Below are 27,655 nucleotides of genomic sequence, written 5' to 3' on the forward strand. Positions count from 1 at the left end.
TGTATATGTATAATGAAATGAAAAGCTATGTAAAAGGGTAAAGCATATGTCTAGGAGAAATAAAGGGATATGTGAAAATATTGTATTAATTAAAAGGATGAATGAAGTTATAAAATAACATTGTATATTCGTTGTATTTAGATAAGTGTATGATGCATAGAAAAACCATGTACTCTTTATAAGGTTATGAAATAAACAATCTAAATAACTAATGAATAGAAGATAAATTAGTTTAAATCTATTTCATGTATTTGCATTGCAAGTTAAGTAGATGCATTTGATTATATGGGCCAGGACATTAGTTCCTAATTTGGAAATGAATATTAGGATGGATAATGTATTAAGCCATAATTAAACATAAAAACTAATAGTCATATTAACTTAAGTAGTGAGGATGAATGTAGTAAGGAAATTAAGAAAGAAATGAATAAAGAATACTTGTTGACTTGATTAGATGTTAAAAACTAACTCTTGAGCTTGGAAACTAAATAATGTTGCTTGAATATGACATTAGGGAACCTATTAGAACCATTACATATAAGATATAGTAAGTGATAGAAATTTTTAAAAAATTATTCGCCAAACTTTGTATCAATTTGTCTTATCCTTTTGGGTTCCCTAGTGGGGTATTACACGTCTCCTCTTTTCTCTTCTAGAAACTTCTCCAAACTTCTCCTTGAATTCTCGCATACGAACACTCAAACATAGTTTTCCTCGAATTAAATGTTCCTAGTCATCCATCCTTATGTTCAAAATGCTTTACATATTCCAAGAAATCAACTGTGTCAGATGGAAACCACAATTTCCTCATAATCTGTCAAATGTTGTCCCTTGGCCAACATCATAATTTTGTCAAATGTTGTCCCTTGGCCAACACTGTGTTTTGACACTCGGTCATCACTAGATTACTTAGTCGCAACTAACTTTATGTTCAACACATATATTTCCACTCAGTCAATATTGATGCACAATCAACACTATTTTTTTCTCAACTTGTATAGGCACTCAATCGGCACTAGCATCACTAGGTATAAACTTTAAGTTTATTAATCTTTTGCTCTTTTGCTTCGTCAAGCCTATGCATTTGGTCATTCTTTGATCACTTCTACTAGGCTTCGATACAACTATCTTCTTCACTTATGTTATGATTAAACAATCACTTTATCTTGTCAAAATCTAACTAATCAAGTGACCATTATCGTTTCTTTCATAACTCAACATTTCCTCTAGGCCCTTTTCTTGTGTCCTTCTCAAGTTGGTGCAAGAGAACCTAACTCTTCATTCACCATGGCATCTACACTTTTAACTCTTCATGAGTTCTACTCAAAGGCATTTAAGCCTAAGAGACATTTGTAATAGGATCATCATAGGTATTAAATAATTTGAGCCTAATTGTGAGACCTAGTCCCCGTTTGGTACTTTATAAACCATGGGTTTTGACTATGGTCAAGAGGCATTTCTTAGATCTAGAATAGGATAGGAATGTCTTTAGGTTTTTTATCATATTCTAGGCATCTAGGGCACAAGGAAAAAGTCCTAGAAGAAGTAGATTGCGCACATTGTTAAATTTGCAAAAAGTTGCTTGACAACTTTTGCAAAAAGTTATCAATTTTTGTTAAAGCTTCCCCCAATGCTCACAACCTTTGAATTTCAGTTTGGATGGTTGGGGAACGAATTCATATATCCCTTTTAGGAGGGTGGAAGTCAAACAATGCAATTTTGCTTTTGAAATCAAATAAAGATCTCATTTGTCCTTGTAAAACACTGCAATTTCTGAGTGTACGAACAAACATAGATTGGCACATGTGAACAACATATAATCCTAGAATATTGACCATCCTACCTGATCAATGCAATTTATTTGAGGGTCTGAAGTGCTCTACAACTCAAGTTATTAACAGATGTTTCCTAGGTGTACCAAAACCCTCCTTTTTGGTGGCCAGATTTAGAAATGAGGCCCTAACTTGCATTCCCACGTGGGATTTCAAAACCACTTGGTAAAATGAAAGTTAGAAAGGTGTACTATAAAATGCCTAAAGGATGGAAGATGGAATTGAAGGCATCTTCATTTTCTAGCAAGCCCTAGCCCAAACATTTTTATGTGTTTGGTGTGGAACAATAGGTATCAGAGTGTTGCAGGCACGTGGGGAGTGTATAAAGTTGACCTAATGGTGGATACTAAAGCCTAAGGGTTCCTTTTATGTTTTCTCATCGATTGCTAGGTCAAACATCTAACTAGCATTTCCTTCATAAACCCTAGTAAGTAGGCTTATACAAGGAATTTGTTGCATTTTTTGTTAGGGCATCATTTGATCAGTCTAGAGTTTGAAAGCTTGGAATCTTGTACTTCTCCCAAAAGGGCATCCATAACCCTAGTTTGTTTTTAGGGTCCTTTGGAGGAATTTCAAACCAAGTCCTAATTACCTCGTGGATAGGGCTAAAAGGGGCTTCTTGACCTAATAGGCAATATTGGTTGTTTGAGGCCTTTAGGAACCAAATAGGCATACCAACCTCACTAGTTCAAAATGGTTGATCATTAAGGAACCTTTCCACCTCCCCCAAATTCATAGGTTCCATATCCAAGCAAAATCTTGGTTTTGGTAGATTTTGTGCTTTAAAGCCTAGTAGAGAAACTCTAGTGCCTAGGCTATCTTTTGAAGTAGAATCATTTTAAAGGTGTTGAGCCCTCTCTTGACTCTATTTTGGAGTGTTTGGAAGCACCCTAGGCTACACCACATCAACTTTTTTGTTTAAGGGAGAGCTCTGCATCAAGTGGTATCAGAGCATACCTAGGATCCCATAGGCCAATAAATTTGTTGACACCATGGCAGAAGAAGATGATAGAGGGTTGTCCTTAAGGATGACCAATGTAGAGATAATCAAATACTTTCGTGATCATAAGTTAAGGCAAGGTGAACAGAGAGATGAAGAGATGCAGATGATGAGGTAAGAAGTAGAGAATTTTAGGGAAGAACTCAAGAATAGAGGCAGTGGAAACTGTTAAGATATTGAACAAAGGAGTGATGAAGAACCCCTTGAGTAGGAGGATGAAGAATACCCTACAGAACAAAGTCTATTGATGAGGACTCTCAAGTCTATGGAGAGAAGAACCATGGATGCCAAGCTTGACTTGTCCACCTACAATTGGAAGATGGACCCAGATGCTGCAAAGGATTGGGTGGATGCCCTAACTAGTTTCTTTGAATGTGAAGATATCCCTAAGAATCAAAGGGTGAAGATTGCCAAGTCTAGACTAAAAGGCTCTGCACTCACATGGTGGAACTTCATCCAAGATGATAGGGTAAAGAATGAGAAGAATCTAGTGACCATATGGAAGAATATGGTGGCTCTACTCAGAGAGACATATGTCCCCAAGGATTATGAAGTTCAACTTCATAAGAAAAGAATGAGTTTGAGATAGAAGGAGATGGACATCCCTACTTATATTGAAGAATTTCAAAAGTTGGTGATGAAATTCAAAATGATTGAACTTGAAAGTTTGAAGCTTGCAAGATACACACAATGATTGAGGCTTGCCATCTAAGATGAACTAAGCTTGACAAGCCCTACCACTGTAAATCAATGCTATCAATTAGCACTTAAAGTTGAGGAGAAGTTCAAAAGAGGAAATAAACAGAGTGGTAGAAATAAAGGGAAGAATGACAAAGGTAAAAGTTTTGGAGGAAGAGGATCACAAAATAACAGACCTCAAGGAGACTCCAACAAGGAGAATACCCAAGGTGAAAGTAGATCAAGGGGAACATTTAGAGGTAGGAGAGGAAATAACATAGGCACAAATGGTAGAAGAAACAATGGCCAGATCAAGTGCTATAACTCCAATTAGATGGGCCACTACACCAACAAATGTCCTAAGAAGTAGAATAATCAAGGAGAGAGGAGAACTAACATTATGCAAGAAGAAGATGATGAAGAAGGAGTCAAAGATTGTACTGGTGTAGAAGGGGTTACCCTCATGATGAAGAAGACATTAATTCAAGCACCTATGCAAGTCTCTTCAGAACCAACTACAAAATCCATGGAAAGGTATGTAAAGTTGTCATTGATTCTGGTTCTACTGAAAATCTTGTTTCCAAGGAAATGGTAGAAAAATTGAATCTTGAAAGGATACCCCACCCAAACCCCTCTCATGTATCTTGGTTAACAAAAGGCCAACAAACCCCAATCAATGAACAAGCTTGGGTAGATTTCTCAATCAAAGACTATAAGGACATGGTTCTTTGTGATATTGTGGACATGGACATATGTCACCTTCTTCTAGGTCATCCATGGCTACATGACCTCAAGGAAAAACATGATGGGATCACAAAAAAATACCAAAATGTGAAAGATGGTAAAAAATTCAATCTTCTTGCCTACCCTAATCCTCACCAAGAGAAGCCCAAGGAACAACTAGTAGTTATGGCAGGTGAACAAGAAATGTTACAAATGATCCAAGACTCTCAAATTGGGTATACCCTAGCCCTCAAACCAAAGACAAAAACAAATAGTCAAGAAATAACAAAAGAGATCAATAACTTATTGCATAAATACAAAGGAATTCTTGCAGGAGACACACCAGATGAACTCCCACCTCTAAGGGACATCTCACATTAGATTGATTTCATACCAAGTGCATCTCTTCCTAATAAGGATGCATATAAATTGAGCCCTAATCATAATACAGAGGTGTCAAGGCAGATCAATGATCTATTGTCCAAAGGACTCATTCAAAAGGGTCTCAACCCTTGTGCAGTCCCTAATGTCTTAGCCCCTAAGAAAGATGGAAAATGGAGGTTATGCACTAATTATAGGGTAATAAACAAAATAAGTGTTAGGTATAGGTTCCCTCTACCTAGAATTGAAGATCTACTTGATCAATTAGGAGGAGCATGCTATTTCACCAAAATAGACCTTAAATTAGGCTGCCATCAGATAAAGATCAGACCTGGAGACAAGTGGAAAACTGCATTTAAAACCATTGAAGTGTTGTATAAATGGCTTGTCATGCCATTTGGTTTAAGCAATGCCCCCAACACATTCATAGGACTAATGAATGAAGTATTACATGACTTCATAGGAAAATTTGTAGTTCTCTATCTTGATGACATATTGATCTTCAACAACAGTAAGGAGGAACACTTGAAACATGTTGAACAAGTCCTTAAAAGGTTGCATGAAAACAAACTAGGATCAACCTTGAAAAGTGCTCATTCTCGCAAATAGAATTGACATTCTTGGGTTCTGTCATCTCAAAGGGTACATTGAAGATGAATCTTGAAAAGGTAGAGGCTATCCTCGATTGGCCAAAACCTAAGACATTTGGAGAAGTCAAGAACTTTCATGGATTGGCCACATTTTATAGAAAGTTCATCAAAAACTTTAGTCACATTTGTGCACCTCTCTTGGTTACCGTTAAAGGAGGTAAGAAAACAAAATTCTAATGGACCACTCAAGCAGATACATCATTTGAGTATTTGAAAGATAGAGTAGCACAATATCTTATCTTGACACTACCTACCTTCAACAAACTATTCACAATTGAGACTTGTGCTAGCAACCTTGCCATAGGAGCAGTTCTCAGTCAGGAGGGGAGACTAGTTGCTTTCTTCTTAGAGAAACTGAATGATGCTAAGAAAAAATATAGTACTTATGACCTAGAACTATATGCTATGGTTCAAGCCTCAAAGAAATAGAGGCACTATTTAATTCCTAAGGAGTTGATTGCCTATACAAACAACCATGCATTAAGCTTTCTCAATAGCCATGACACATTGAGTTGCAGACATATGAAATGGGTGGAGCAACTTCAATAATATTCAGAACAAGGAAACATGTTACAATCCTTCAATTACTTATAACTCTTACCCACCATTGGGTAGTCAAGTCTCACATCCTCTTTTAGATTTATTTACCACCTCCTATAACCGTTTATTTGTCCTTACCTAAATTGACATAACCACATAGTTTGACATTTAAAATTTAGGTAAAACTTCCACCTATTTTGGGTAAATGGGAGTTATTATTCCTCTCAGAATTGTTTGCCCCAAGCTTCATATATAATCAACCCTCACTTCTCCCTACACAAATTTCACCAGTTCACCTAATTACGAGTGATAGGTCAATGCTAAGGGAGTGTTGAATTTTGTTTATCTTTGGATTCATTCTTACTTTCCTTCATACATTTTGATCACGAGTGACTTCACAACTAAATCTAACAAAAATAAACTAATGCTAAAGCTAGGACTTCATTGTTTGTTGATGCAAGGGTTATGTAGTCGATGCTAAAAGATTTAACAATGATCACTAGATGATGTTTGCAACATATAAATATAAAAGGACTTTTTTTAATGAGGGATACAGTTGATGATTGAAATGATATAGGGATGATGTCCTTTTATACACCTTCTAAGTGATGAAGTTGAAAATTTTAATATAGAAATTGTTAACAATCATTAAAAAAATGAAATGACTTAATCCATTCTTAAATTCAAAATTTTAAAAAATCAACATAAAATTATATTTTCATTTTAATCTAAACTTTTAATTTATCGCCCCAAACTAATAATCCATAGATTGTAATGCAAATACGTTTTCATAAATAAAAAATTGTAATTAGAATACTTAGATCAAAGTTGTTGAATCATACACAATAATGTATTATAAAAAAGCCAAAAACAAAATCAATTTAAATCATTATTTAAAAAATAATTTAGAAAATATATACCAAATCAATTAAAATCATATAATAAAATAAAACAACATACATAAAAGTCCCGCACAAAACAAGACAAAGGAGGGCAAAAAGTTTCACCATTCAGCGTAATAAATTTAATTGTGAGGTTCGCTGCTGAGCTTGGACTACTTCTAACGGAGTTTGAAATCTTGATCTAACGGGGTTTGCTTTACGTTTATCCTGATTTTAATTTTATTAAACGCAGGGTCGGCAGAGAGAATCTATTAAATTAAAAACCCTCGCACGTTCCAATGAAATTTCGTTTTCGTTTTCTAGCGGGTGTTCCACGCGCTGAGCTCCGCTATAGGCTAGTAAATCCCATTGCAGTGTCTTCTGCCATCATTTCAAATCTCTCTGCAGCGCTTTTCGCAAGCTCTGAACCCCCATTTTCCTACTCTCTGTAGAATTTTCTCTTTTAGCAATTTCAATGGCTTCTGCGGAAGAAACGGAAGCCATTAAAGTAACGAAAGCTCTTTTAGTACCTTTCATTTTAGGATATTTTGATTTGAAGCTCCAGAAGTGACCATTAGGTTTCTAATTTGACTGAGTTGGTATAATCATGGCAGGGGGCGAAAGTATTGATGGTTGGCGCTGGCGGCATTGGGTGTGAGTTGCTTAAAACCCTTGCGTTGACGGGCTTCAAAGACGTGCATGTCGTAAGTGAAGAATTCACTTTGTTTCTTCAAAGCATCAAAAATACATTTTTTTCTTCGGGGCAACCTTTTTAATATAGCTAAGAAGCTTAGTGAAACAAATTTTGCTTTCAAAATTAGGATATTCAGTATTGTTTTGGTGTCTAAATTGGAATTTGGACGGTGAGAATTGAACCGTGCTTGTGACATGTTATAATTCGCCATATTATTGATCACTTTGTTATAAAGTTGGAATATTTTTGTTTATTATTGAACAGTAGAGTTGAACTGTTATATTTCTTTCGGGAATCGAACAATAAAGTAAGCGTTGCGGATTCTGCAAAGAGGTGAATGTATGTTTTTTTTGTAAATCTTGGTTCAGATTATGCTTATACAACTTCAAATTAAGCTTATACAACTTCAAATTTGTTAAATTAAACCTGAATCGCAATCTTAACATGTGCGAATTTAGGTGCACATCAAGTGTACTCATAATAGCTATTTCCTTTGAGCATCACTTGGCCAGAAGAGCTGGAACACATTCTTGTTATGTTTTTGAACATTCCACTTGAATTTCCAATTCAAAAGCAGAATTTTGCTATGATGAACTTTTTGGTTGGCAGGACTTTTACTGCGAGAATAATCTTGGCACTTGTATGCTGTGTTTCACGGCTTCCCTCACCCCCTCCAAATCCTTGTCCCTGTTCACTCAGAAGGTTTGGGGACAGCAGGGAACATACCTTGGCTCCCCCTCATCCTGAAAAACGAATTTTGGAACTGGCATTAAAACTTGTCCCTATTTTAGGGGATGGCAGGGAACAGTTAGGACATTTAATGAACAAGTTAATTTATGGCTACGATCAAAGTATGGTTCTGACCATTTTTCACACTTGGATTTGATTTGGTCTCGGAAGAATGAGTTTGGAAATTCATTGATTCAGAGACTTATAAATATTGTGGTTCCATGGACTTGAATGGGAAAGCGGGGATGTGTTTTGGGGATGGGGTGCCTTAGGGCTTAAGTTGGGTGATTGTGGAGGAACGATAATGGGGCAGCAATGCTGAAATACATAAGAGTACTTGAAAAAATAGTAATAACAAGATGTAGAAGAATTACAAATGAAACTTCCGGAAACTAGTAAAGCTTAGTATTTGTTAGGCTTTGAAGTGAAAACAATTAAAAATTGAACAATATAAATGTCAAATCCAAAAGTTATATGATATTTAATTTTTCATGGTGATGATTGCAAATGTTCAAAATAACAAAACGAACTGTGATCTCAAATTATACCATAACACCTCATCACCAAAATTGGTGGACTCCACATGGTCATTCCTCTTTTTGCTCTGCCCAAACCCTCTTGCAGTTCACTCTCACACTTTTATTCACCTTGCACTTGCATTTGTCATGCTCACACTAACACTATCAACTTTTTAATTTGTTTTTGTTAGTCAAATTTATTTTTTAAAAGTGTTTTATAGGGTTTGTGGGGCCTATAGACTGTTAGGATTTGGTCTTGGGCACGGGGTCAATTATTTTTGAGGTTCCTTAATAAAATTTGCCTTTTTGGTTGTTTAGCCACATAAGACTTTTGGGAGATTTTTGGGCATCCTTGATACCTTTGGGAGACTCTTGGACTTCCCTTAAAGCTCTTGGAGATGTCATAGAGTCCTCAAATTGTGTACGAGTATGTGGGTACAATACGCTTTGAATGCCATTTGTTTTTTGGGTTGGGTACTTTTGAGTGTCTATACAAAAATAATGTAAAAATCATGTACACACACACTTGTCTTGGTGTAGGTTAATCACACCTTTGTTGGCAGGTAGTTGTGTTGAGGTGGCAAATTAGGTACTGTGGTAGATAAGATATTTCTTCTTTATATACACCACTCTTGATGTAATTTCATGCCCTCTTGTAATGACCAAAGTGTACTTGCATAATTAAAATCATAGTTCCATGACTTGGACTCGGCAAGGTCGACTTGACTCATGAGTTGGTGCCAACTCGACTATGACTTGGCAAAATGAAAAAAACCCTTAGAGATTTTTAACAATTTAAAATTTGTTTCGCATGCACATTATTGAACAAAGCTTAAAGACACTATAACATCATCAAATAGAAGCTAATTTGATCACATACATAAACATACATCCATCAAATAATAGAAACGTAAATTGCAACTAAAGGAAATAGAAAATGTAGATATGCAAAATTATAATTATTGTCAAATCAAAATGTATATAAAATCCATGAAATCCACAACGTCAAATATTCTCAAACCTCATAGTAGTTTGTTTGCCTCCTACAAAGGTGTTTGAGGTAGGTCCTGGATGATTGACATGCCATAGTCTGTGCCTATGAGGTGCCACTTTGTCAACATCAGCTGTGCGGGTACCTAATCGTGCTCTATCCTCCTCTACCACAGCCACAACCTCAGCCTCTTTGTTTGTCTGGTCAACCTACTCATGGTCTTCCTCAGTGAAGACAACTTCTGTAGCATCAATCTCCGCCAGAGTGATTGAAGAGGAGCTAGTGTCCAAAATTTGTCTGGTTATAAGACAAAGGTTGTAATCAACAAAGACAAGATTATATAACCTCTCCACAATCAATCTATCTTGGCTCTTCGAGTGGATGTGCCCAAATATGGACCCATTGTGCTCACAACCAAAACTGTTGCATAGCTGACTCAAAATACGGATGGCAAGTTTTTGAAGGTGTGGAGTTGCAGGTCCAAACATTTGCCACCATCTATTTGAAATAAGGAAAAGGTAGAAAATCAGTCTCATTTCCAACTTTAAGGATAGATTATAAAATGAAAATTTAGAAGTTGTCAAAGGGCCTTGGTCTATTGGTGAGTGCAAGGCCCCCAACATCAAAAAGGGATGAGGTCGGGAACATGCCTCGAGCAAATTCGGTGGAATGGGTACCCCTCAGTCCTTGGTTCTTAACCAAAGAGGCAAAGTCATAAAGCTGAACCTTAAACAAAAATAAAAATAAAAATGCGTAAGCCATAAACTTAAGAATTGTAATTTTAACATATATTTCTTCTTGTATGCAATTTCGTCCAAGCATTTTTGCACATCTTGCTTGGGAAAATCACACTTGTTCATTAATATATGCATCTATCTTGTGTAGTGCAGATGCACAATTTGGTGACATCTTTTGCATCATTGTATATAGGTTACTAAGAACTTCCTCATTTGGCTTGAAGTTATTGAGGAAGCAAAAGTCGGATTGAGGAAATAAGTTGCAACATGGATGGGCCTGTGAAGTTGGTTTTTCCGTCTCCTATCAATTATCTTCCAATTGGGGCCATACTTATTCTCAACTCCTGCATACATGGCTCTAACGGCCTCATTGGCCCTATTGATGCCCTCATATATGTAGCCCATAGAGGGGTTGTCTTCATCAACAACTAGTAAGAGAACTGTTAGGGGCTCAGTGACTTGCAAATAATCATCTTCATCAACAACTAGTAAGAGAACTATTAGGGGCTCAATGACCTGCAAATAATGTTTAAAAAAAATTAAGTCACAAGTCTGCTTAAAAATAAGAAAAATTGCAAAGTCAAACAAAACAGAAAAAAACAAAATTGTACGGTCTCTATACCAGGGGGTCCAAAAGCTTTGCTCGTTACACAGTTTGCCACATCCATCCCTGCAATGGTTGTAGCAAAGGATGAGTTAGTCCACTCCTCACCATCAAACTTGTGTCTCAAAAGTACCTTTGATTTCATTAAGGCTTTTATTGTGAAGAATTTTGAGGCAAATCTCATGATACCAGGATGAGCCAACTTGTGTATTGCCTCATAATGCTAAGGACCAATGTCTGATTGTAGATAAATTTGCAGATATTTTTGGCCCTTTCAATGTACGATTTCACCCATTCAACCTTACCAGTATCCTCCAACATTAGGTAAAGGCAATGGGCCACACATAAAGACCAATTTTTTTTTGGGTGCCTCTCCATTGAAAGTTTCCCTGTAAGAATTTTAAATTAAATAGAAATTTAGACGTGTTAAGAAAATTATAAATAAATTAATAGATGCCTCTTCATCAAAATTTTCCCTGTAACAATTATAAACTAATTAGAAATTTAGACGTGTTAAGAAAATTCTAAATAAATTCATAGATACCTCTCCATCAAGACTTAAAAAGTTAGAAGTTTACCTGCAAGAACATAACTTGCTACATTATTTGTCACACTTGTACCACATTTTCTTCCCCCATGTCTGGTATGACTTCCTCAATATCCTCACATAAGTATGTGGCATTTTTGATAAGTGAGGAAGCATCAATAGACTTCAAGAACGTGGTGGATCTTAAAAAGGAAGCAAAATAATTATCAATTATCATGGATCAATCAATAAATCAAAATATAAATTATTCAATGCATTTAGGAAAGTAGAATGATCAATCACCTTTACAAGCAACAAGAAAATGTAGGAGTGTCTAATTCCTTCCATTTGTTCAACCACCTGTCATAATGGTGCAACCCTTTTGGCTCCAAGACTATCTATTGTCCTTTAGCTCAAGTTTCATATCATTAACCATTTCTAACAAGAGCGAGGCACTTAACATCAGTAGGGGCGAGATCTATTAGATTTCCACAATCCATGCTAATGTGCTCACAAATTTCTGGATTTGATTGTGTACAGTTTTTTATATCAACGTTTCGGATCATACTACATGATCCATCATCAGGATGCTAGAGAGAAAAGTGATGCAGGAGCATCCTGGGTTTCTTTGTAATCCTGCACATTAGTTCATTCTACCTAGTTCTAATTGGGCCGACTTTGCTCACATTTAATTTTGGTATAGTTAATTATATTTGATGAGGGCCGACTTGTGGTTTCTCTATGTTCTAGAATTATCTGTAAGCGATTTTGGGAAGTATAAGTAGGGTGTTTAGGTTTAGGGTTAGGGCAGATTTTTGGGGAGAGTTCAAAAGAAAAGAGATATTTGGATTTAAAAAGCTGATTTGGAGATCTGGAAGTTGTACATTTGTAATTGGCCGTAACCCAGAAGGCCTTACAGCTGGGCATGTATGATGAATATTTGATGAATCAATAAATATATCCTTGTTCTCTCTTTCCTTGGCGCTATTCCTCGTGTTTGCTTTCGTTGTGTTAACTCTTGTAGGGTGGTTTGGATAGTTGGGTGTGCCTTTGGCCCTAGTAATTCATCCCTTGCCTGCATCAATTGGTATCAGAGCCTAGTTCATCCTTGTGGAGATTGGATCGTGTAGAACCCTGATTTGGATCTGGTTGTAGGGTGGCAGATCTATGGATTTGACCTATAAGTTGTAGAGGGTTACGATTTTGCAGGAACCTGATTTGTAAAGATGGTTCGTGGTAGAGGAAATAATGTTGATAACGCTATATTGGATCAGTTAAGACAAATTGCAGCCAGATTAGATGCTGTGGAGACAGCCCATAGGAGAGGAGCGCATCTTGAAGATGTAAGTGATGATGAAGCAGCAGTACCAAACCATAATCCAAAACCTGAAGAAGATCGAGATGAGGAAAGATTGTTGCGATTATTGTCTAGGGAAAATTCAAAGTCTGCTGTAGAAGTTGTCCCTTATGATGGGAAATTGGATACAAATACTGTGCTGGATTGGATCTCTGATATGGAGAAGTTCTTTGAGTATGAAAACACTCCTGATAACAGAAAGGTGAAGATTGCAGTCACTAGGCTGAAAGGTCATGCATCATTATGGTGGGAGCACTTGCAAACTGATAGACAAAGGAGAGGAAAGGAGAAGATAAGAACTTGGCCAAAGATGGTGAACAAGGTAAAGAACAAATTCCTTCCTGCTGATTACCAAGTTAGCTTATTGAGAAAGATGCAAAATTTGAAACAAAGGGACATGACTGTGAAAGAATATACTGAGGAATTCTATAGATTGGACATCAGATCTGGACATGTGGATGATGCTGTTGAGAAAATTACAAGGTACATTAATGGATTGAGATCTGGAATTCAAGATGAGATAAGTTTTGTGAAGTTGGAAAGTGTGGAAGAAGCATACCAGTATGCCTTGAAGGCTGAGGAGATCTTGACAAAGAAGCATGAACAAAGACAAAGAGGTAGAGGTGGTAGATTCCAAAGAGGTAGAGGTAGATCTTATGGAGAAAGTAGTAGATTTGACAATTCTATGCAAGATAAAGGCAAATCTGAATGGAAGAGTGATGACAAAGGCAAGACTGAATGGAAAGGTGGTAATTCTTACCAAGGAGGCACTAATTCTTACCGGGGAAGAGGTAATTCCTATTCTAGAAGTGGATTTCATGGTAATTGTTTTAGATGTGGCAAAAAAGGGCATAGATCTTTTGAATGTAGATCCTCTGAAAGTGGACAGAATAATAGAAATGCCGTGATTCAAGAAGACATTGAAAGTTCTCCAAGTGGACCTGAGGTTGGAGAAAATCTGATGGTGAGAAGAACCTTATGTAATGAAAGAAGTGATGAGGAACCTGTTTTAAGGAGAAGTCTTTTCAAGACAAGATGTAAGGTTGGAAAATGCTGCAAAGTGATCATTGACAGTGGGAGTTCTACAAATTTGGCATCAGAAGAGCTGGTTACCGAGTTGCAGTTAGAGAGGCTGAAACATCCCAAACCTTATCATGATTCATGGATCAAAGATGAGCATAAGATATTGGTAGGTGAGCAATGCCTTGTGAAATTTAAAATTGGACATTATGTTGGTGAAGTTTTGTGTTATATTATGCCCATGGATTGTTGTCATATTTTGTTGGGTAGACCTTGGCAATATGATAGACATGCTGTACATGATGGAAGATTGAATCAATATACTCTTTGGGTGAATGGAAAGAAACAAACATTGTTGCCTTTGATTGAAGTTCCAGATGAGGTTAATTGTACTACTATAAAGATTTGTATGGTTAATGGGAAACAATTTGAAAAGGAAGTGAAGAAGAATCAGGTTTGTTTTGCCATAATTTCAAGAAAACCAAGTTTTGTCAATGAAGGCCAAGTGCAAGAGAATAATGCTAACCGAGTGCCAGATAGTGGTGACTGAGTGACAGAGGGTAGTATTGACCAAGTGCTAGAAGAAATTGCAGAATTGCTCAATGAATATAAAGACATTATTGCTGATGATCTTCCTGATGGATTACCTCCAGTAAGAAGTATAAGTCATTGTATGGATTTGATTCCTGGAGCAAGTTTGCCAAACAAAGCACCATATAGATTGACACCTACAGAGAATGAAGAACTTAACAGACAACTGCATGAGTTGTTGCAGAAAGGTTTGATCAGAGAAAGCTTGAGTCCATGTGCTGTACCTTCTGTATTAGCACCTAAAAAGAATGGAGAATGGAGAATGTGTACTGATTCCAGAGCCATTAACAAGATAACAGTGAAATATAGGTTTCCTATGCCAAGGATGGATGACATAATGGATTGTTTAAGTGGAGCAAAGTATTTTACCAAGATTGATTTGAAGAGTGGCTATCATTAGATCAGAATCAGAGAAGGTGATGAATGGAAGACTGCTTTCAAGACAAAAGATGGTTTGTATGAATGGTTGGTTATGCCTTTTGGTTTGACTAATGCACCTAGTACTTTCATGAGGTTAATGAATGAAGTTCTGAAAAGATTTTTGGGTAAGTTTGTGATTGTTTATTTGGATGATATTCTGATATTCAGTAAGACTAAGGAAGAACATCTTGAGCATATTAGACAAGTATTGCAGAGGTTGAAAGAGGAAAAGTTGCTGATTAATATGAAAAAGTGTTCTTTTATGCAAGAGGAGATTGTGCATCTGGGATTTGTGATTTCAGCTGATGGTTTGAAGATGGATCTTGAGAAGGTTAAAACAATTTTGGAATGGCCTACACCTGAGAATGTGAGTGAGGTAAGATCATTTCATGGTTTAGCTATTTTTTATAGAAAGTTTATAAAGAATTTCAGTGCTGTTTGCAATGCTATGACTGAGACAATGAGGGGAGATAAAAAGGAATTCAAGTGGACACATGGAGCTGATAAGAGTTTTGAGACTGTGAAACAAAAGGTTGCAGAATTACCAGTATTGGCTTTTACCAAGATTGATTTGAAGAGTGGCTATCATCAGATCAAAATCAGAGAAGGTGATGAATGGAAGACTGCTTTCAAGACAAAAGAGGGTTTGTATGAATGGTTGGTTATGCCTTGTGGTTTGACTAATGCACCTAGTACTTTCATGAGGTTAATGAATGAAGTTCTAAAAAGATTTTTGGGTAAGTTTGTGATTGTTTATTTGGATGATATTCTGATATTCAGTAAGACTAAGGAAGAACATCTTGAGCATAGTAGACAAGTATTGCAGAGGTTGAAAGAGGAAAAGTTGCTGATTAATATGAAAAAGTGTTCTTTTATGCAAAAGGAGATTGTGTATCTGAGATTTGTGATTTCAGCTGATGGTTTGAAGATGGATCCTGAGAAGGTTAAAGCAATTTTGGAATGGCTTACACCTGAGAATGTGAGTGAGGTAAGATCATTTCATGGTTTAGCTAGTTTTTATAGAAAGTTTATAAAGAATTTCAGTGTTGTTTGCAATGCTATGACTGAGACAATGAGAGGAGATAAAAAGGAATTCAAGTGGACACATGGAGCTGATAAGAGTTTTGAGACTATGAAACAAAAGGTTGCAGAATTACTAGTATTGGCTTTGCCTGATTTCAACAAAATATTTCAAGTTGAATGTGATGCAAGTGGTAATGCAATAGGAGCTGTATTAAGTCAAAAAGGTAAGCCTGTTGCTTTCTTTAGTGAAAAGTTGAATGATGCTAGAAGGAAATATTCTGTGTATGATCAAGAGTTTTATGCTATTGTTCAAGTTTTGAAGAAGTGGAGACATTATTTGATGCCTAAGGAGTTTGTGTTGTATACTGATCATAAAGCTTTACAATACTTGGGCAGTCAACATAAATTGAATCAAAGACATATGAAGTGGGTTGAATATTTGCAGAGTTTTACATTTGTGATTAAGCATAAGAGTGGAGTTACTAACAAAGTTGCTGATGCATTGAGTAAAAGACGTTCTTTGTTGACTGAAATGAAGGTTGAAGTTCTTGGTTTTGATGAGATGAAAGAGTTATATGATGCTGATCCTGATTTTTCTGAGGCATGGAAAGAGTGCAGAGCACCAAATCTGACAGATCACATAAGTAAGTATGATGAGTATTTCATTCAAGAAGGTATGTTGTTCAAAGGCATTCAGTTGTGTATTCCTAGAAGTTCTATGAGGTTGAATCTAATTAAGGAAAAGCATAGTGGTGGATTAGCTGGACATTTTGGAATTGATAAGACATTGGGTTTGCTGAAAGAAAAATATTATTGGTCACAAATGTATAAGGATGTTCAAAAATTTGTAAAGAGTTGTGGAGTTTGTCAAGTGGCAAAAGGAGTGAGTCAAAATACTGGTTTGTATACACCTATTATTGTTCCTGAGAAACCTTGGATTGACATTAGTATGGATTTTGTTCTTGGATTGCCTAAGACAATGAAAGGGTATGATTCTATATTTGTGGTAGTGGACAGATTTTCTAAGATGGCTCATTTTATACCATGTAAGAAGACATCAGATGCTGAGCATGTTGCTGAACTTTTTTTTAAAGAGATTGTGAGATTGCATGGATTACCAAGAAGTATTATTTCTGACAGAGACAGTAAGTTTGTTGGATATTTTTGGAAGACTTCGTGGAAGAAGATGGGTACTGAGTTGAAGTTTAGTTCTACATTCCATCCACAAACAGATGGACAGACAGAGGTTGTGAATAGAAGCTTGGGTAATTTGCTAAGATGTTTGGTTGGGAATAAGCCAAGTAATTGGGAGATGGTTTTGGCACAAGCTGAATTTGCATATAACAATTTTGTGAATAGGAGTATCCCTGAATAGGAGTACAAGGAAGACACCTTTTGAGATTGTTACTGGAATGCATCCTAGAGGCACATCAAACTTGAGAGATGTTGTTGGTGAAGAAAAGAGAAGCGCTGCAAGAGAACAATTTGTTGATTTTATAGAGTCTTTGCATAAGGAAGTGAAGTTGAGATTGGAACAAAGTAATCAGAAGTATAAAGAGAATGCTGATCAGTCTAGAAGACACCATGATTTTTCAAGTTGGTGATGAGGTGATGGTTCATCTGAAGAAAGGAAGATTCCCAGCTAGAACATACAGTGAGTTGAAGATGAAGAAATTTGGACCTTGTAAGATCTTGAAGAAGTTTGATAGTGGTAATGCTTATGAAGTTGAGTTACCTGATGACATGGATATATCTCCTACATTCAATATTGTTGATTTGTATAAGTATCATGAGTCAGAGGATGAAATTGCTATACCTAATGATTATCCTAAGAAGCAAATCGAAGAGGTTGAACAGATATTGGATCAAAGAGTTGGTAAGAGCACAGGAGGAAAAGATTACTATGAATATTTGGTGAAGTGGAAGAATAGACCAGTTGAAGATGCTACATGGATTTCTCAGTCTGAGTTGGATTCAGCTCAGGGTGTGACACTTGCATGATTCAGGAGAATCATTTTTTTCTCAACCCTGGTTGTCTGATGCAGGAGCATCCTGGGTTTCTTTGTAATCCTGCACATTAGTTCATTCTGCCTAGTTCCAATTGGGTCGACTTTGCGCACATTTAATTTTGGTATAGTTAATTATATTTGATAAGGGCCAACTTGTGGTTTCTCTATGTTCTAGAATTATCCGTAAGCCATTTTGGCAAGTATAAGTAGGGTGTTTAGGTTTAGGGTTAGGGCAGATTTTTGGGGAGAGTTCAAAAGAAAAGAGATATGTTGATTTAAAAAGCTGATTTGGAGATCTGGAAGTTGTACATTTGTAATTGGCCGTAACCCAGAAGGCCTTACAACTGGGCATGTATGATGAATATTTGATGAATCAATAAATATATCCTTGTTCTCTCTTTCCTTGGCGCTGTTCCTCGTGTTTGCTTCCGTTGTGTTAACTCTTGTAGGGTGGTTTGGATAGCTGGGTGTGCCTTTGGCCCTAGTTATTCATCCCTTGCCTGCATCAAAAAGAGAACATGAAAAAGTAGAATGCAGATCCAACCAATTGAAGAAATAGAAGGGAGTGGGGAAAGGGGAGGAGAGAGAGTTGATGAGACATAACACCAAACCCACAAGAAAAATAATGAAATAAAAATAAAAATGAACCAAGAGGGGAATAGAGGTGGGAAGTGAAAGACACAATAACAAAGGAAGCCACAACGCTAAAAAATATTTTATTTTAAAAGAGAAAGCCAAAGGAAAAAGGAAAACTATGAGAACACAATCACAAAGACAAAATAAGAGAGTATCGAAATGAAAAAAAACCCAAATGAGCAAAGACAGAGAAGCTAAAGAAATGTAAAAATAAAAGGAGAATACAAACATACAAAAGAGACTAAGCAATAAAAGAAGAAAGAAAGAAATAAAATACACAAAGTACGAAAATGAATAAAAGTGAGAAAAGTATATATATATATATATAAAATAGAATATATAACTCCAATAATATATTAAATATGTGTAAATATTGAAAAGAGATAACACACATACACACATATATATATAAAAGTATATTATCCCATATATATATATATATATATATATATAAGTATATTATCCTATATATATATAAATATACAACAATATTATATATATATATATATATATATATATAGGTGCACATATATGCATGCTTATATATACATAAATGTATGTAAATGTGTGCAAATATATACACACAAATATATAGAAAAAATATAACTATATCAATATCAATATAAAAATGAATATATATATACCAATACAAATAACCACGCATATATAAAAACAAAAATATAAAAAAGGATGTCAGAGAAAATATAAAAAATAAAATAAAAGTTTAAAAGAATAAAGAAGCAAGGGGGGGGACCCAAATTGAGCGAAACCACAAATAGAAGAACAAGGGAAAAAACAACAATGAGGCAAACCAAGAAACCGCGAAGTGAGGCCAATGCAAAGGAAAAAACAAAGCAAGCACACCTATAAAAAATATGAAATAAATGAAAACTAGAAAACGACCACAAGGGTATAAGAGGGAAATATAAAAGAAAGCACACGAATATGAATATGTGCAAATGAAGAAAATAAAACAATAAATGAAAAATAATAAAATATATAAAATGGAAGATAGCGAGCTCACCAGGCCAAAGGACCAAGAAAAGGGAGAAGGGGGGGGGGGGAGCGAGAAGGGAGAAGAGGGTGCAAAAGGAGAGGGAAGGGAAAAAAAGAAAGAAAAGAAAGGGAAAGCCAAAAGGAGGAGACGAGACTAGACAGAGAGTCACAAGCGTGGTGGTTTGCGAAGGGAGGATAACAAAGGATGCCAAGAACTGCTTAAGGTCCATCCTTCATCACGATTGAGGTTAGAAGGGTTATCGTTGATGACAATGGCTTCCTTGAGCTTTCTTTTAGCGAAGTTGTCTTCCTTGAACACAATTTGCGTCTTCTCTAAGCAAATATGATGCTTAGTAGAGGAAGAATGATCAACTAAAGCAGACTTGAGGACCCGCTCATGCTTGATGTCAGCGTCATGTTCCTTCATTCTAGTGTGGAACGCACGACCAGTTTCACCTATGTAAGGGGTACCACACGAGCACAAGACCTTATAGAATCCAGAATCTGAGAAGGCATCTTTGGGGTCTTTAATGGGGGGAACACGATCTCTAAGCATGGATGGGGGCTTGAAGGCCACTCGAATGCCTTTTTTGCCCAAAATCTTGGAGATTTTGTTAGATATCCCCGCGATGTAAGGAATCGAAATGAAAGGGGGTGACTGGGTGAAGGAGGGAGGAGGACGAGAGGACGAAAGAAAGAGGGAATTGGCCAAGTGAAAAGCTGTGGATATTTGCTTGTCACAGTATCCATTCCACTTGAAGACTTGACAAAGGTGCGAGAGCTCTTGGTCCAAGTGGTCAATGTCACAAATCCTAAAAGCTCTTAAGGCTAGGCTTTTTAGGATCCCAACCTTTTGACAGGGGTGGTGATGAGAGGCGGCATGGAGATAAAGGTCAGTGTGGGTGGATTTACGAAAAACTCGACGGCCATCGGGTTTTTAAGGATTAAGACATCAAGGAAAGGCAAGCAGTTATCAACTTCTAACTCCTTGGTAAAAGAGATGCTAGGAACTAAATTGTTGATGTGGGCATGAAACTCATCTAGCTTGTCTAGGCCATGAGCCCAACAGACATTGGTGTCGTCCACGTAGCGTTCCACTTGGGTTTCAAAGGAAAAGAGTGTAATGCCATTGCCTCAAACTCTTCCATGTATAAGTTAGCAATGATCGGTGAAAGAGGGGAACCCATGGCAACTCCATCAACTTGTTCATAGATGACACCAGTGAAGGAGAAGAAAGTGGATCTCAAGCATAACTCCACAAGAGAGGCAACCTCGGTCGAAACTTTCTTCTTGACAATATCTATGGAATCAGGTATGGGAACATCAGTAAAAAGCGAGACAACATCAAAACTAACTAAGATCTCGTTGTTGTCATTAGAGGCATCTTTAATGAACTGGACGAAATGGTTGGAATCTTTGACATAAGAGTCAGAATTACCAACAAGGGGGAATAACAACTTGGCGAGGAATGCCGCAAGCTTGTGGGTCGGGGAGCCCATAGTATCCACGATGGGCTTGAGCGGAACATTAGCTTTGTGGATTTTGGGAACCCCATAAATGCGGGGGGTAAGCTCCTTCGTGGGTAGCAATCGCTTTTTCGTGGCAATATCGAAGGAGGAATCATTGATAGCAACTTTGACCTTCCTCACGATTTTAGCGCATGGATTAGAAGCCACAATCTTGTAGCCGTTGGAGTCAGAAAGAAGGTCCAACATCTTAGCGAGATAGTTAGACTTGTTCATGATTACGGTGGCATTACCTTTGTTAGCCTTGATAATAATAAGATCAAAATTACGAAGAAGATTATAAAATGCTTTGAACTCATGCGAGGGAATGTTGCTTTTGGAGGGCTTGGCCCTCCTAAGGGCCACGACACAATCTTGCCTGGTCTCATCGGCGATAATGGTCGGAAGAGAATGAAGAGCATTCTCAATATCCACCAAAAAATCAACGTGTGGGATGGTACGAGGTGAGAGAGAGAAATTGAGGCCGTGCTTGAGAACCTTGAAAGCGAGAGGGTCGAAGGGGGCATTTGAAAGGTTAACAACTAATTTGGACTCCCAATTCTCAATGGGGCCACGGTTTGAAGAGGGAGGGAAAATCGGTTGGCTAGTGGGGGTTATACGAGGTGGAACCAAGATCGACGGCATATCCACGCTCGGGGCTCGAGGAAGCAATGGGGACGGTTTGCTTTGGATATGGGGGGGGGGGACGATCGGGGAGAAAGTAGAGGGGATTGGCTATCGGAGACGCTAGACAAATCAGAAATCGTGCCTAAGACGTAATTCAAGGAGGGGGGTGGTTGGCAATCAATAGGAGTGTTACTTACGCTAATGGATGACTCAGAAGCAGGAACAGACACATAAATTCCACCATTATCGTATAGAGAGGGGGGGCAGAAGAAATCGCACCTTGACACGATGGAAGACAACCGTTGGTAGATGACCGTTCATTCTCTTTCGGCCATTATCGCCGATGAGACCAGGCAAGATTGTGTCGTGGCCCTTAGGAGGGCCAAGCCACCCAAAAGCAACATTCCCTCGCATGAGTTCAAAGCATTTTATAATCTTCTTCGTAATTTTGATCTTATTATTACCAAGGCTGACAAAGGTAATGCCACGGTAATCATGAACAAGTCTGACTATATCGCTAAGATGTTGGACCTTCTTTCTGACTCCAACAGCTACAAGATTGTGGCTTCTAATCCATGTGCTAAAATTGCGAGGAAGGTCAAAGTTGCTATCAAGGATTCCTCCTTCGATATTGCCACAAAAAAGCGATTGTTGCCCACGAAGGAGCTTACCCCCCGCATTTATGGGGTTCCCAAAATCCACAAAGCTAGTGTTCCGCTCAGGCCCATCGTGGATACTATAGGCTCCCCGACCCACAAGCTTGCGGCTTTCCTCGCCAAGTTGTTATCCCCCCTTGTTGGTAATTCTGACTCTTATGTCAAAGATTCCAACCATTTCGTCCAGTTCATTAAAGATGCCTCTTGTGACAACGACGAGATCTTAGTTAGTTTTGATGTTGTCTCGCTTTTTACTAAGGTTCCCATACCTGATTCCATAGATATTGTCAAGAAGAAAGTTTCGACCAAGGTTGCCTCTCTTGTGGAGTTATGCTTGAGATCCACTTTCTTCTCCTTCAATGGTGTCATCTATGAACAAGTTGATGGGATTGCCATGGGTTCCCCTCTTTCACCGGTCATTGCTAACTTATACATGGAAGAGTTTGAGGCAATGGCATTACACTCTTTTCCTTTGAAACCCAAGTGGTGGAAACGCTACGTGGACGACACCAATGTCTGTTGGGCTCATGGCTTAGACAAGCTGGATGAGTGTCATGCCCACATCAACAATTTAGTTCCTAGCATCTCTTTTACCAAGGAGTTAGAAGTTGATAACTGCTTGCCTTTCCTTGATGTCTTAATCCTTAAAAAACCCGATGGCACGCTTGGCCGTCGAGTTTTTCGTAAATCCACCCACACTGACCTTTATCTCCATGCCGCCTCTCATCACCACCCTTGTCAAAAGGTTGGGATCCTAAAAAGCCTAGCCTTAAGAGCTTTTAGGATTTGTGACATTGACCACTTGGACCAAGAGCTCTCGCACCTTCGTCAAGTCTTCAAGTGGAATGGATACTGTGACAAGCAAATATCCATAGCTTTTCGCTTGGCCAATTCCCTCTTTCTTTCGTCCTCTCGTCCTCCTCCCTCTTTCACCCAGTCGCCCCCTTTCATTTCGATTCCTTACGTAGCGGGGATATCTAACAAGATCTCCAAGATTTTGGGCAAAAAAGGCATTCGAGTGGCCTTCAAGCCCCCATCCATGCTTAGAGATCGTGTTCCCCCCATTAAAGACCCTAGAGATGCGTTCTTAGATTTTGGAGTCTATAAGGTCTTGTGCTCATGTGGTATCCCTTACATAGGCGAAATTGGTCGTTTGTTCCACACTAGAATGAAGGAACATGCCGCTGACATCAAGCATGAGCGGGTCCTCAAGTCTGCTTTAGTTGACCATTCTTCCTCTACTAAGCATCATATTTGCTTAGAGAAGACGCAAATTGTGTTCAGGGAAGACAATTTCGCTAAAAGAAAGCTCAAGGAAGCCATTGTCATCAACGATAACCCTTCTAACCTCAATCGTGATGAAGGATGGACCTTAAGCAGTTCTTGGCATCCTTTGTTATCCTCCCTTCGCAAACTGCCATGCTCGTGACTCTCTGTCTAGTCTCGTCTCCTCCTTCTTTTGGCTTTCCCTTTCTTTTCTTTCTTTTTTTCCCATCCCTCTCCTCTTGCACCCTCTTCTCCCTTCTCGGCCCTCGCCCTCGCCCCGCCCCCCTTCTTCCTTTTCTTGGTCCTTTGGCCTGGTGAGCTCACTATCTTCCATTTTATATATTTTATTATTTTTCATTTATTGTTTTATTTTCTTCATTTGCACATATTCATATTTGTGTGCTTTCTTTTATATTTCCCTCTTATACCCTTGTGGTCATTTTCTAGTTTTCATTTATTTCGTATTTTTTATAGGTGTGCTTGCTTTGTTTTTTCCTTTGCATTGGCCTCACTTCGCGGTTTCTTGGTTTGCCTCATTGTTGTTTTTTCCCTTGTTCTTCTATTTGTGGTTTCGCTCAATTTGGGTCCCCCCCCTTGCTTCTTTATTCTTTTAAACTTTTATTTTATTTTTTATATTTTCTCTGACATCCTTTTTTATATTTTTGTTTTTATATATGCGTGGTTATTTGTATTGGTATATATATATTCATTTTTATATTGATATTGATATAGTTATATTTTATCTATATATGTGTGTGTATATTTGCACACATTTACATACATTTATGTATGTATAAGCATGCATATATATGCACCTATATATATATATATATATATATATATATATATATATATATATATATATATATATATATATATATATATATATGAGTGTATATATCCATATATATATATATATAATATTGTTGTATATATATATATATATATATATATATATATATATATATATATATATATATATATATATATATATATATATATATATAGGATAATATACTTGATAATATACTTTTATATATATATATATATATATATATATATATATATAATCTCTTTTCAATATTTACACATTTAATATATTATTGGAGTTATATATTCTATTATATATACTTTTCTCACTTTTATTCATTTTCGTACTTGGTGTATTTTATTTCTTTCTTTCTTCTTTTATTGCTTAGTCTCTTTTGTATATTTGTATTCTCCTTTTATTTTTACATTTCTTTAGCTTCTCTGTCTTTGCTCATTTGGTTTTTTTTCATTTCGATACTCTCTTATTTCGTCTTTGTGATTGTGTTATCTCATAGTTTTCCTTTTTCCTTTGGCTTTCTCTTTTAAAATAAAATAATTTTTAGCGTTGTGGCTTCCTTTGTTATTGTGTCTTTCACTTCCCACCTCTATTCCCCTCTTGGTTCATTTTTATTTTTATTTCATTATTTTTCTTGTGGGTTTGGTGTTATGTCTCATCAACTCTCTCTCCTCCCCCTTCCCCCCTCCTATTTCTTCAGTTGGTTGGATCTGCATTCTACCTTTTCATGTTCTCTTTTCTCTCTAGCATCTTGATGATGGATCATGTAGTATGATCCGAAACATTGATGTAAAAAATTGTACACAATCAAATCCAGAAATTTGTGAGCACATCAGTAGGGGCTTTAAAAACCTGCCCCACAAATGGTTACGACATCTATCATGCCTTGCTAATATAGGGGCTTGTCACAAATATATTATGATTAATCATTAGACAAAGCCGAGTTCAACTTCAAACTATAAATTTTAAAATCTAATTTTAACTTAAAGCAATCAAATAAAAAATAAATACTTAGTGGCAACAAATGGAATGTTACAAAAAGTACCAAAACTTGTAGGTTTGGTTTTGTGCAACATCGTGGATCTTCTTGTTCCTTGCATTGTTCTCAAGCAAGGGTTGTGCACAGGAGTGGTGCATGGCACAAAATAACTATCCAACTTTGATGCCAGAGTCTAGGGCCAAGAGTAACAATGCAACTAGAAGGAGCAAAAGTAGAAGCACTAGCACTAGGATGAAAGGGAAGAATGAAGAACCCTCTCCAACACAACTTGCAGATGTGGATGTGGTTGTGGATGAATGGAAGCAAATAACATTTAACTCGGTTGCCTTCTCTTAGTTTCTGTTTCTTGTCCATATGTTTCTAACTAGACATAACAAAAAGAAATCGCCAGAAGAGTTGCTTTATCACATGTGTTTCAACATCATTGCTATATATGCCAACAATATGGTAATTAAATCTATTAATGCCAACATGATTAATTACTTAACAAAACATGCATTTTGTTTGATTTTTTTGGTCTACCAGGAAACTCTTTAGTATATTTCCAAGCTTCATCCTTTGGAGGCATTAGGAAAAATTAATGTTTTCAAAACTTGAAGGTTGCTACAATAAGACAATATTACTCTCAATGGATTTAGTAAACTAAGAAGTTATTCCACTCTGCTCTAGCGAATGTCATATAGGATTGTTTTCTTTTCATTTGCTGCCCTCTCATTATTGGATTGCCTCTATAGGCACCAAGTTTGGCTAATGATAATGGTAGAAAGTGGCTCCTTCAACTTCACTAGTGTCCCAAGTCGATTTTGTTCGATGCAAATTGGGTCTCAACAAGTTATTAAAAAATAAATAATAAAGTTTTAAGACAAAGACAAGCATATTTAAATTTAAAAAAATAAAAGACTAAGTTTGTAATTACTAAAATGAAATATAAAATTAAAAAATAATAATGTGTTAGATACTATTAGCAACTTTGATTGTGAGAAGGATCTAAAATGGCCTACTACATGTGGTCTTTGGTGAATATTTGGATATCATTAGCGTCAACATAGATTTGTGTGGACCAAATTTGTAGTGAGAGGTTGAGTGAGTGAACAACACTAGGTGTCCAAAATATATGTTAAAGTTGTGTTTCAACCAACATACTTGAGACTTGGCAATTCTGTGTTGTTCATCTCAACTCGGACAACATTTTGAGGATTTACTTCCTAAATGTACTATGTAATGATGTCAAGAAATGTCAACAATGAATTGTGCATTCTTCAATTGGCCCTTAAGCCCAGGACTTTCTAAAACATTGCCCATATATGGGGTGATGCAATCACATTGATTAATGACCAGTTCCTTGCATTCTTCCATCTGCTAGAAACAATGGACACCCCTTTTTGTTTCCATGAATTCTCAAGGGTAACCTGAAATTTTTACATATTTTTACTTCATTTAGTATGGTACCATGCAATGTCTCAGAACCCAGTCTTGTGTACGTTTGTTGGAGCTTCATTGCTTTTCTCAACACCTTTTGTCAATATGGTGATTGAACAACATTGGAAAAAATGTTAATTGCACAATGACATCTTGTAATGGTTAGATTTGCAATTTCACTAATGTCATGTTGAAATTTCCGTTTTTAATGATCACCTACTTTGTTTTACATTAGTATGCTTTTCTTCATTTCTACCCTGAAATGGTTAGATTTGTACTATAACATCAGGGAAGACAGTATGAGATGGAGAAGTGGGAAGTCTCCATTATCCCAATTCTCTTCTCAAAAGATGTGCCACATCATAGGCAACTTATGGATCTGCTTCCTTTTTCTCTCTAGTACATTTTGCTATTGAGGAGGTGGCACATCATTACCATTTTTGTGTCCATGCTTTGTCCATGTTGAAGGTGACTGAGAAATGGGCTTACACCAGGCTGTACGAGCTTATTCAAAAAATGTCCCATTGCCTCAATTTTGTCTTGCCTTTGTACATGTCTCCATAAAGGTGAACTTGTGTTGTTTTTGAAGGCGGGTTTATTGGAGCTACTCTTGGCAGCAATTATATTTGCTAAAAAAGAAATTGTTGAACAACATATGTCAAATTTTTAAAGTTATATACTACTTGTACAAAAGTTTGCAGTATATAATTTAAAAATAAATATATTAATGTTTAATAATGTAAGTGTACAGTGCATTTAAGTTTTTTGTTAAAAACTTATATTATATAAATATTATAGAATGCAGTTTAATATAAAATGA

General features: G+C 36.8%; 1 protein-coding gene across 1 annotated transcript in view; it reads left to right on the forward strand.

The window, feature by feature from the left end:
* Nucleotides 1-6,796: 6,796 nt before the first annotated feature.
* SAE2 (SUMO-activating enzyme 2) overlaps nucleotides 6,797-27,655 on the forward strand; it is a 169,646-nt gene continuing 148,787 nt past the window's right edge. Inside the window, exons 1-2 of the mRNA XM_089799826.1 lie at nucleotides 6,797-7,193; nucleotides 7,300-7,389. Coding sequence (XP_089655952.1) covers nucleotides 7,161-7,193; nucleotides 7,300-7,389 — 123 coding nt within the window. The 5' untranslated portion in view covers nucleotides 6,797-7,160. The remainder of the gene's footprint in view (nucleotides 7,194-7,299; nucleotides 7,390-27,655) is intronic.

This window comes from Cupressus sempervirens, chromosome 9 (genome assembly GCF_028749045.1).
Source record: "Cupressus sempervirens isolate cs-2001-9-10 chromosome 9, ASM2874904v1, whole genome shotgun sequence".
In the NCBI taxonomy this organism is placed as follows: Eukaryota; Viridiplantae; Streptophyta; class Pinopsida; order Cupressales; family Cupressaceae; genus Cupressus; species Cupressus sempervirens.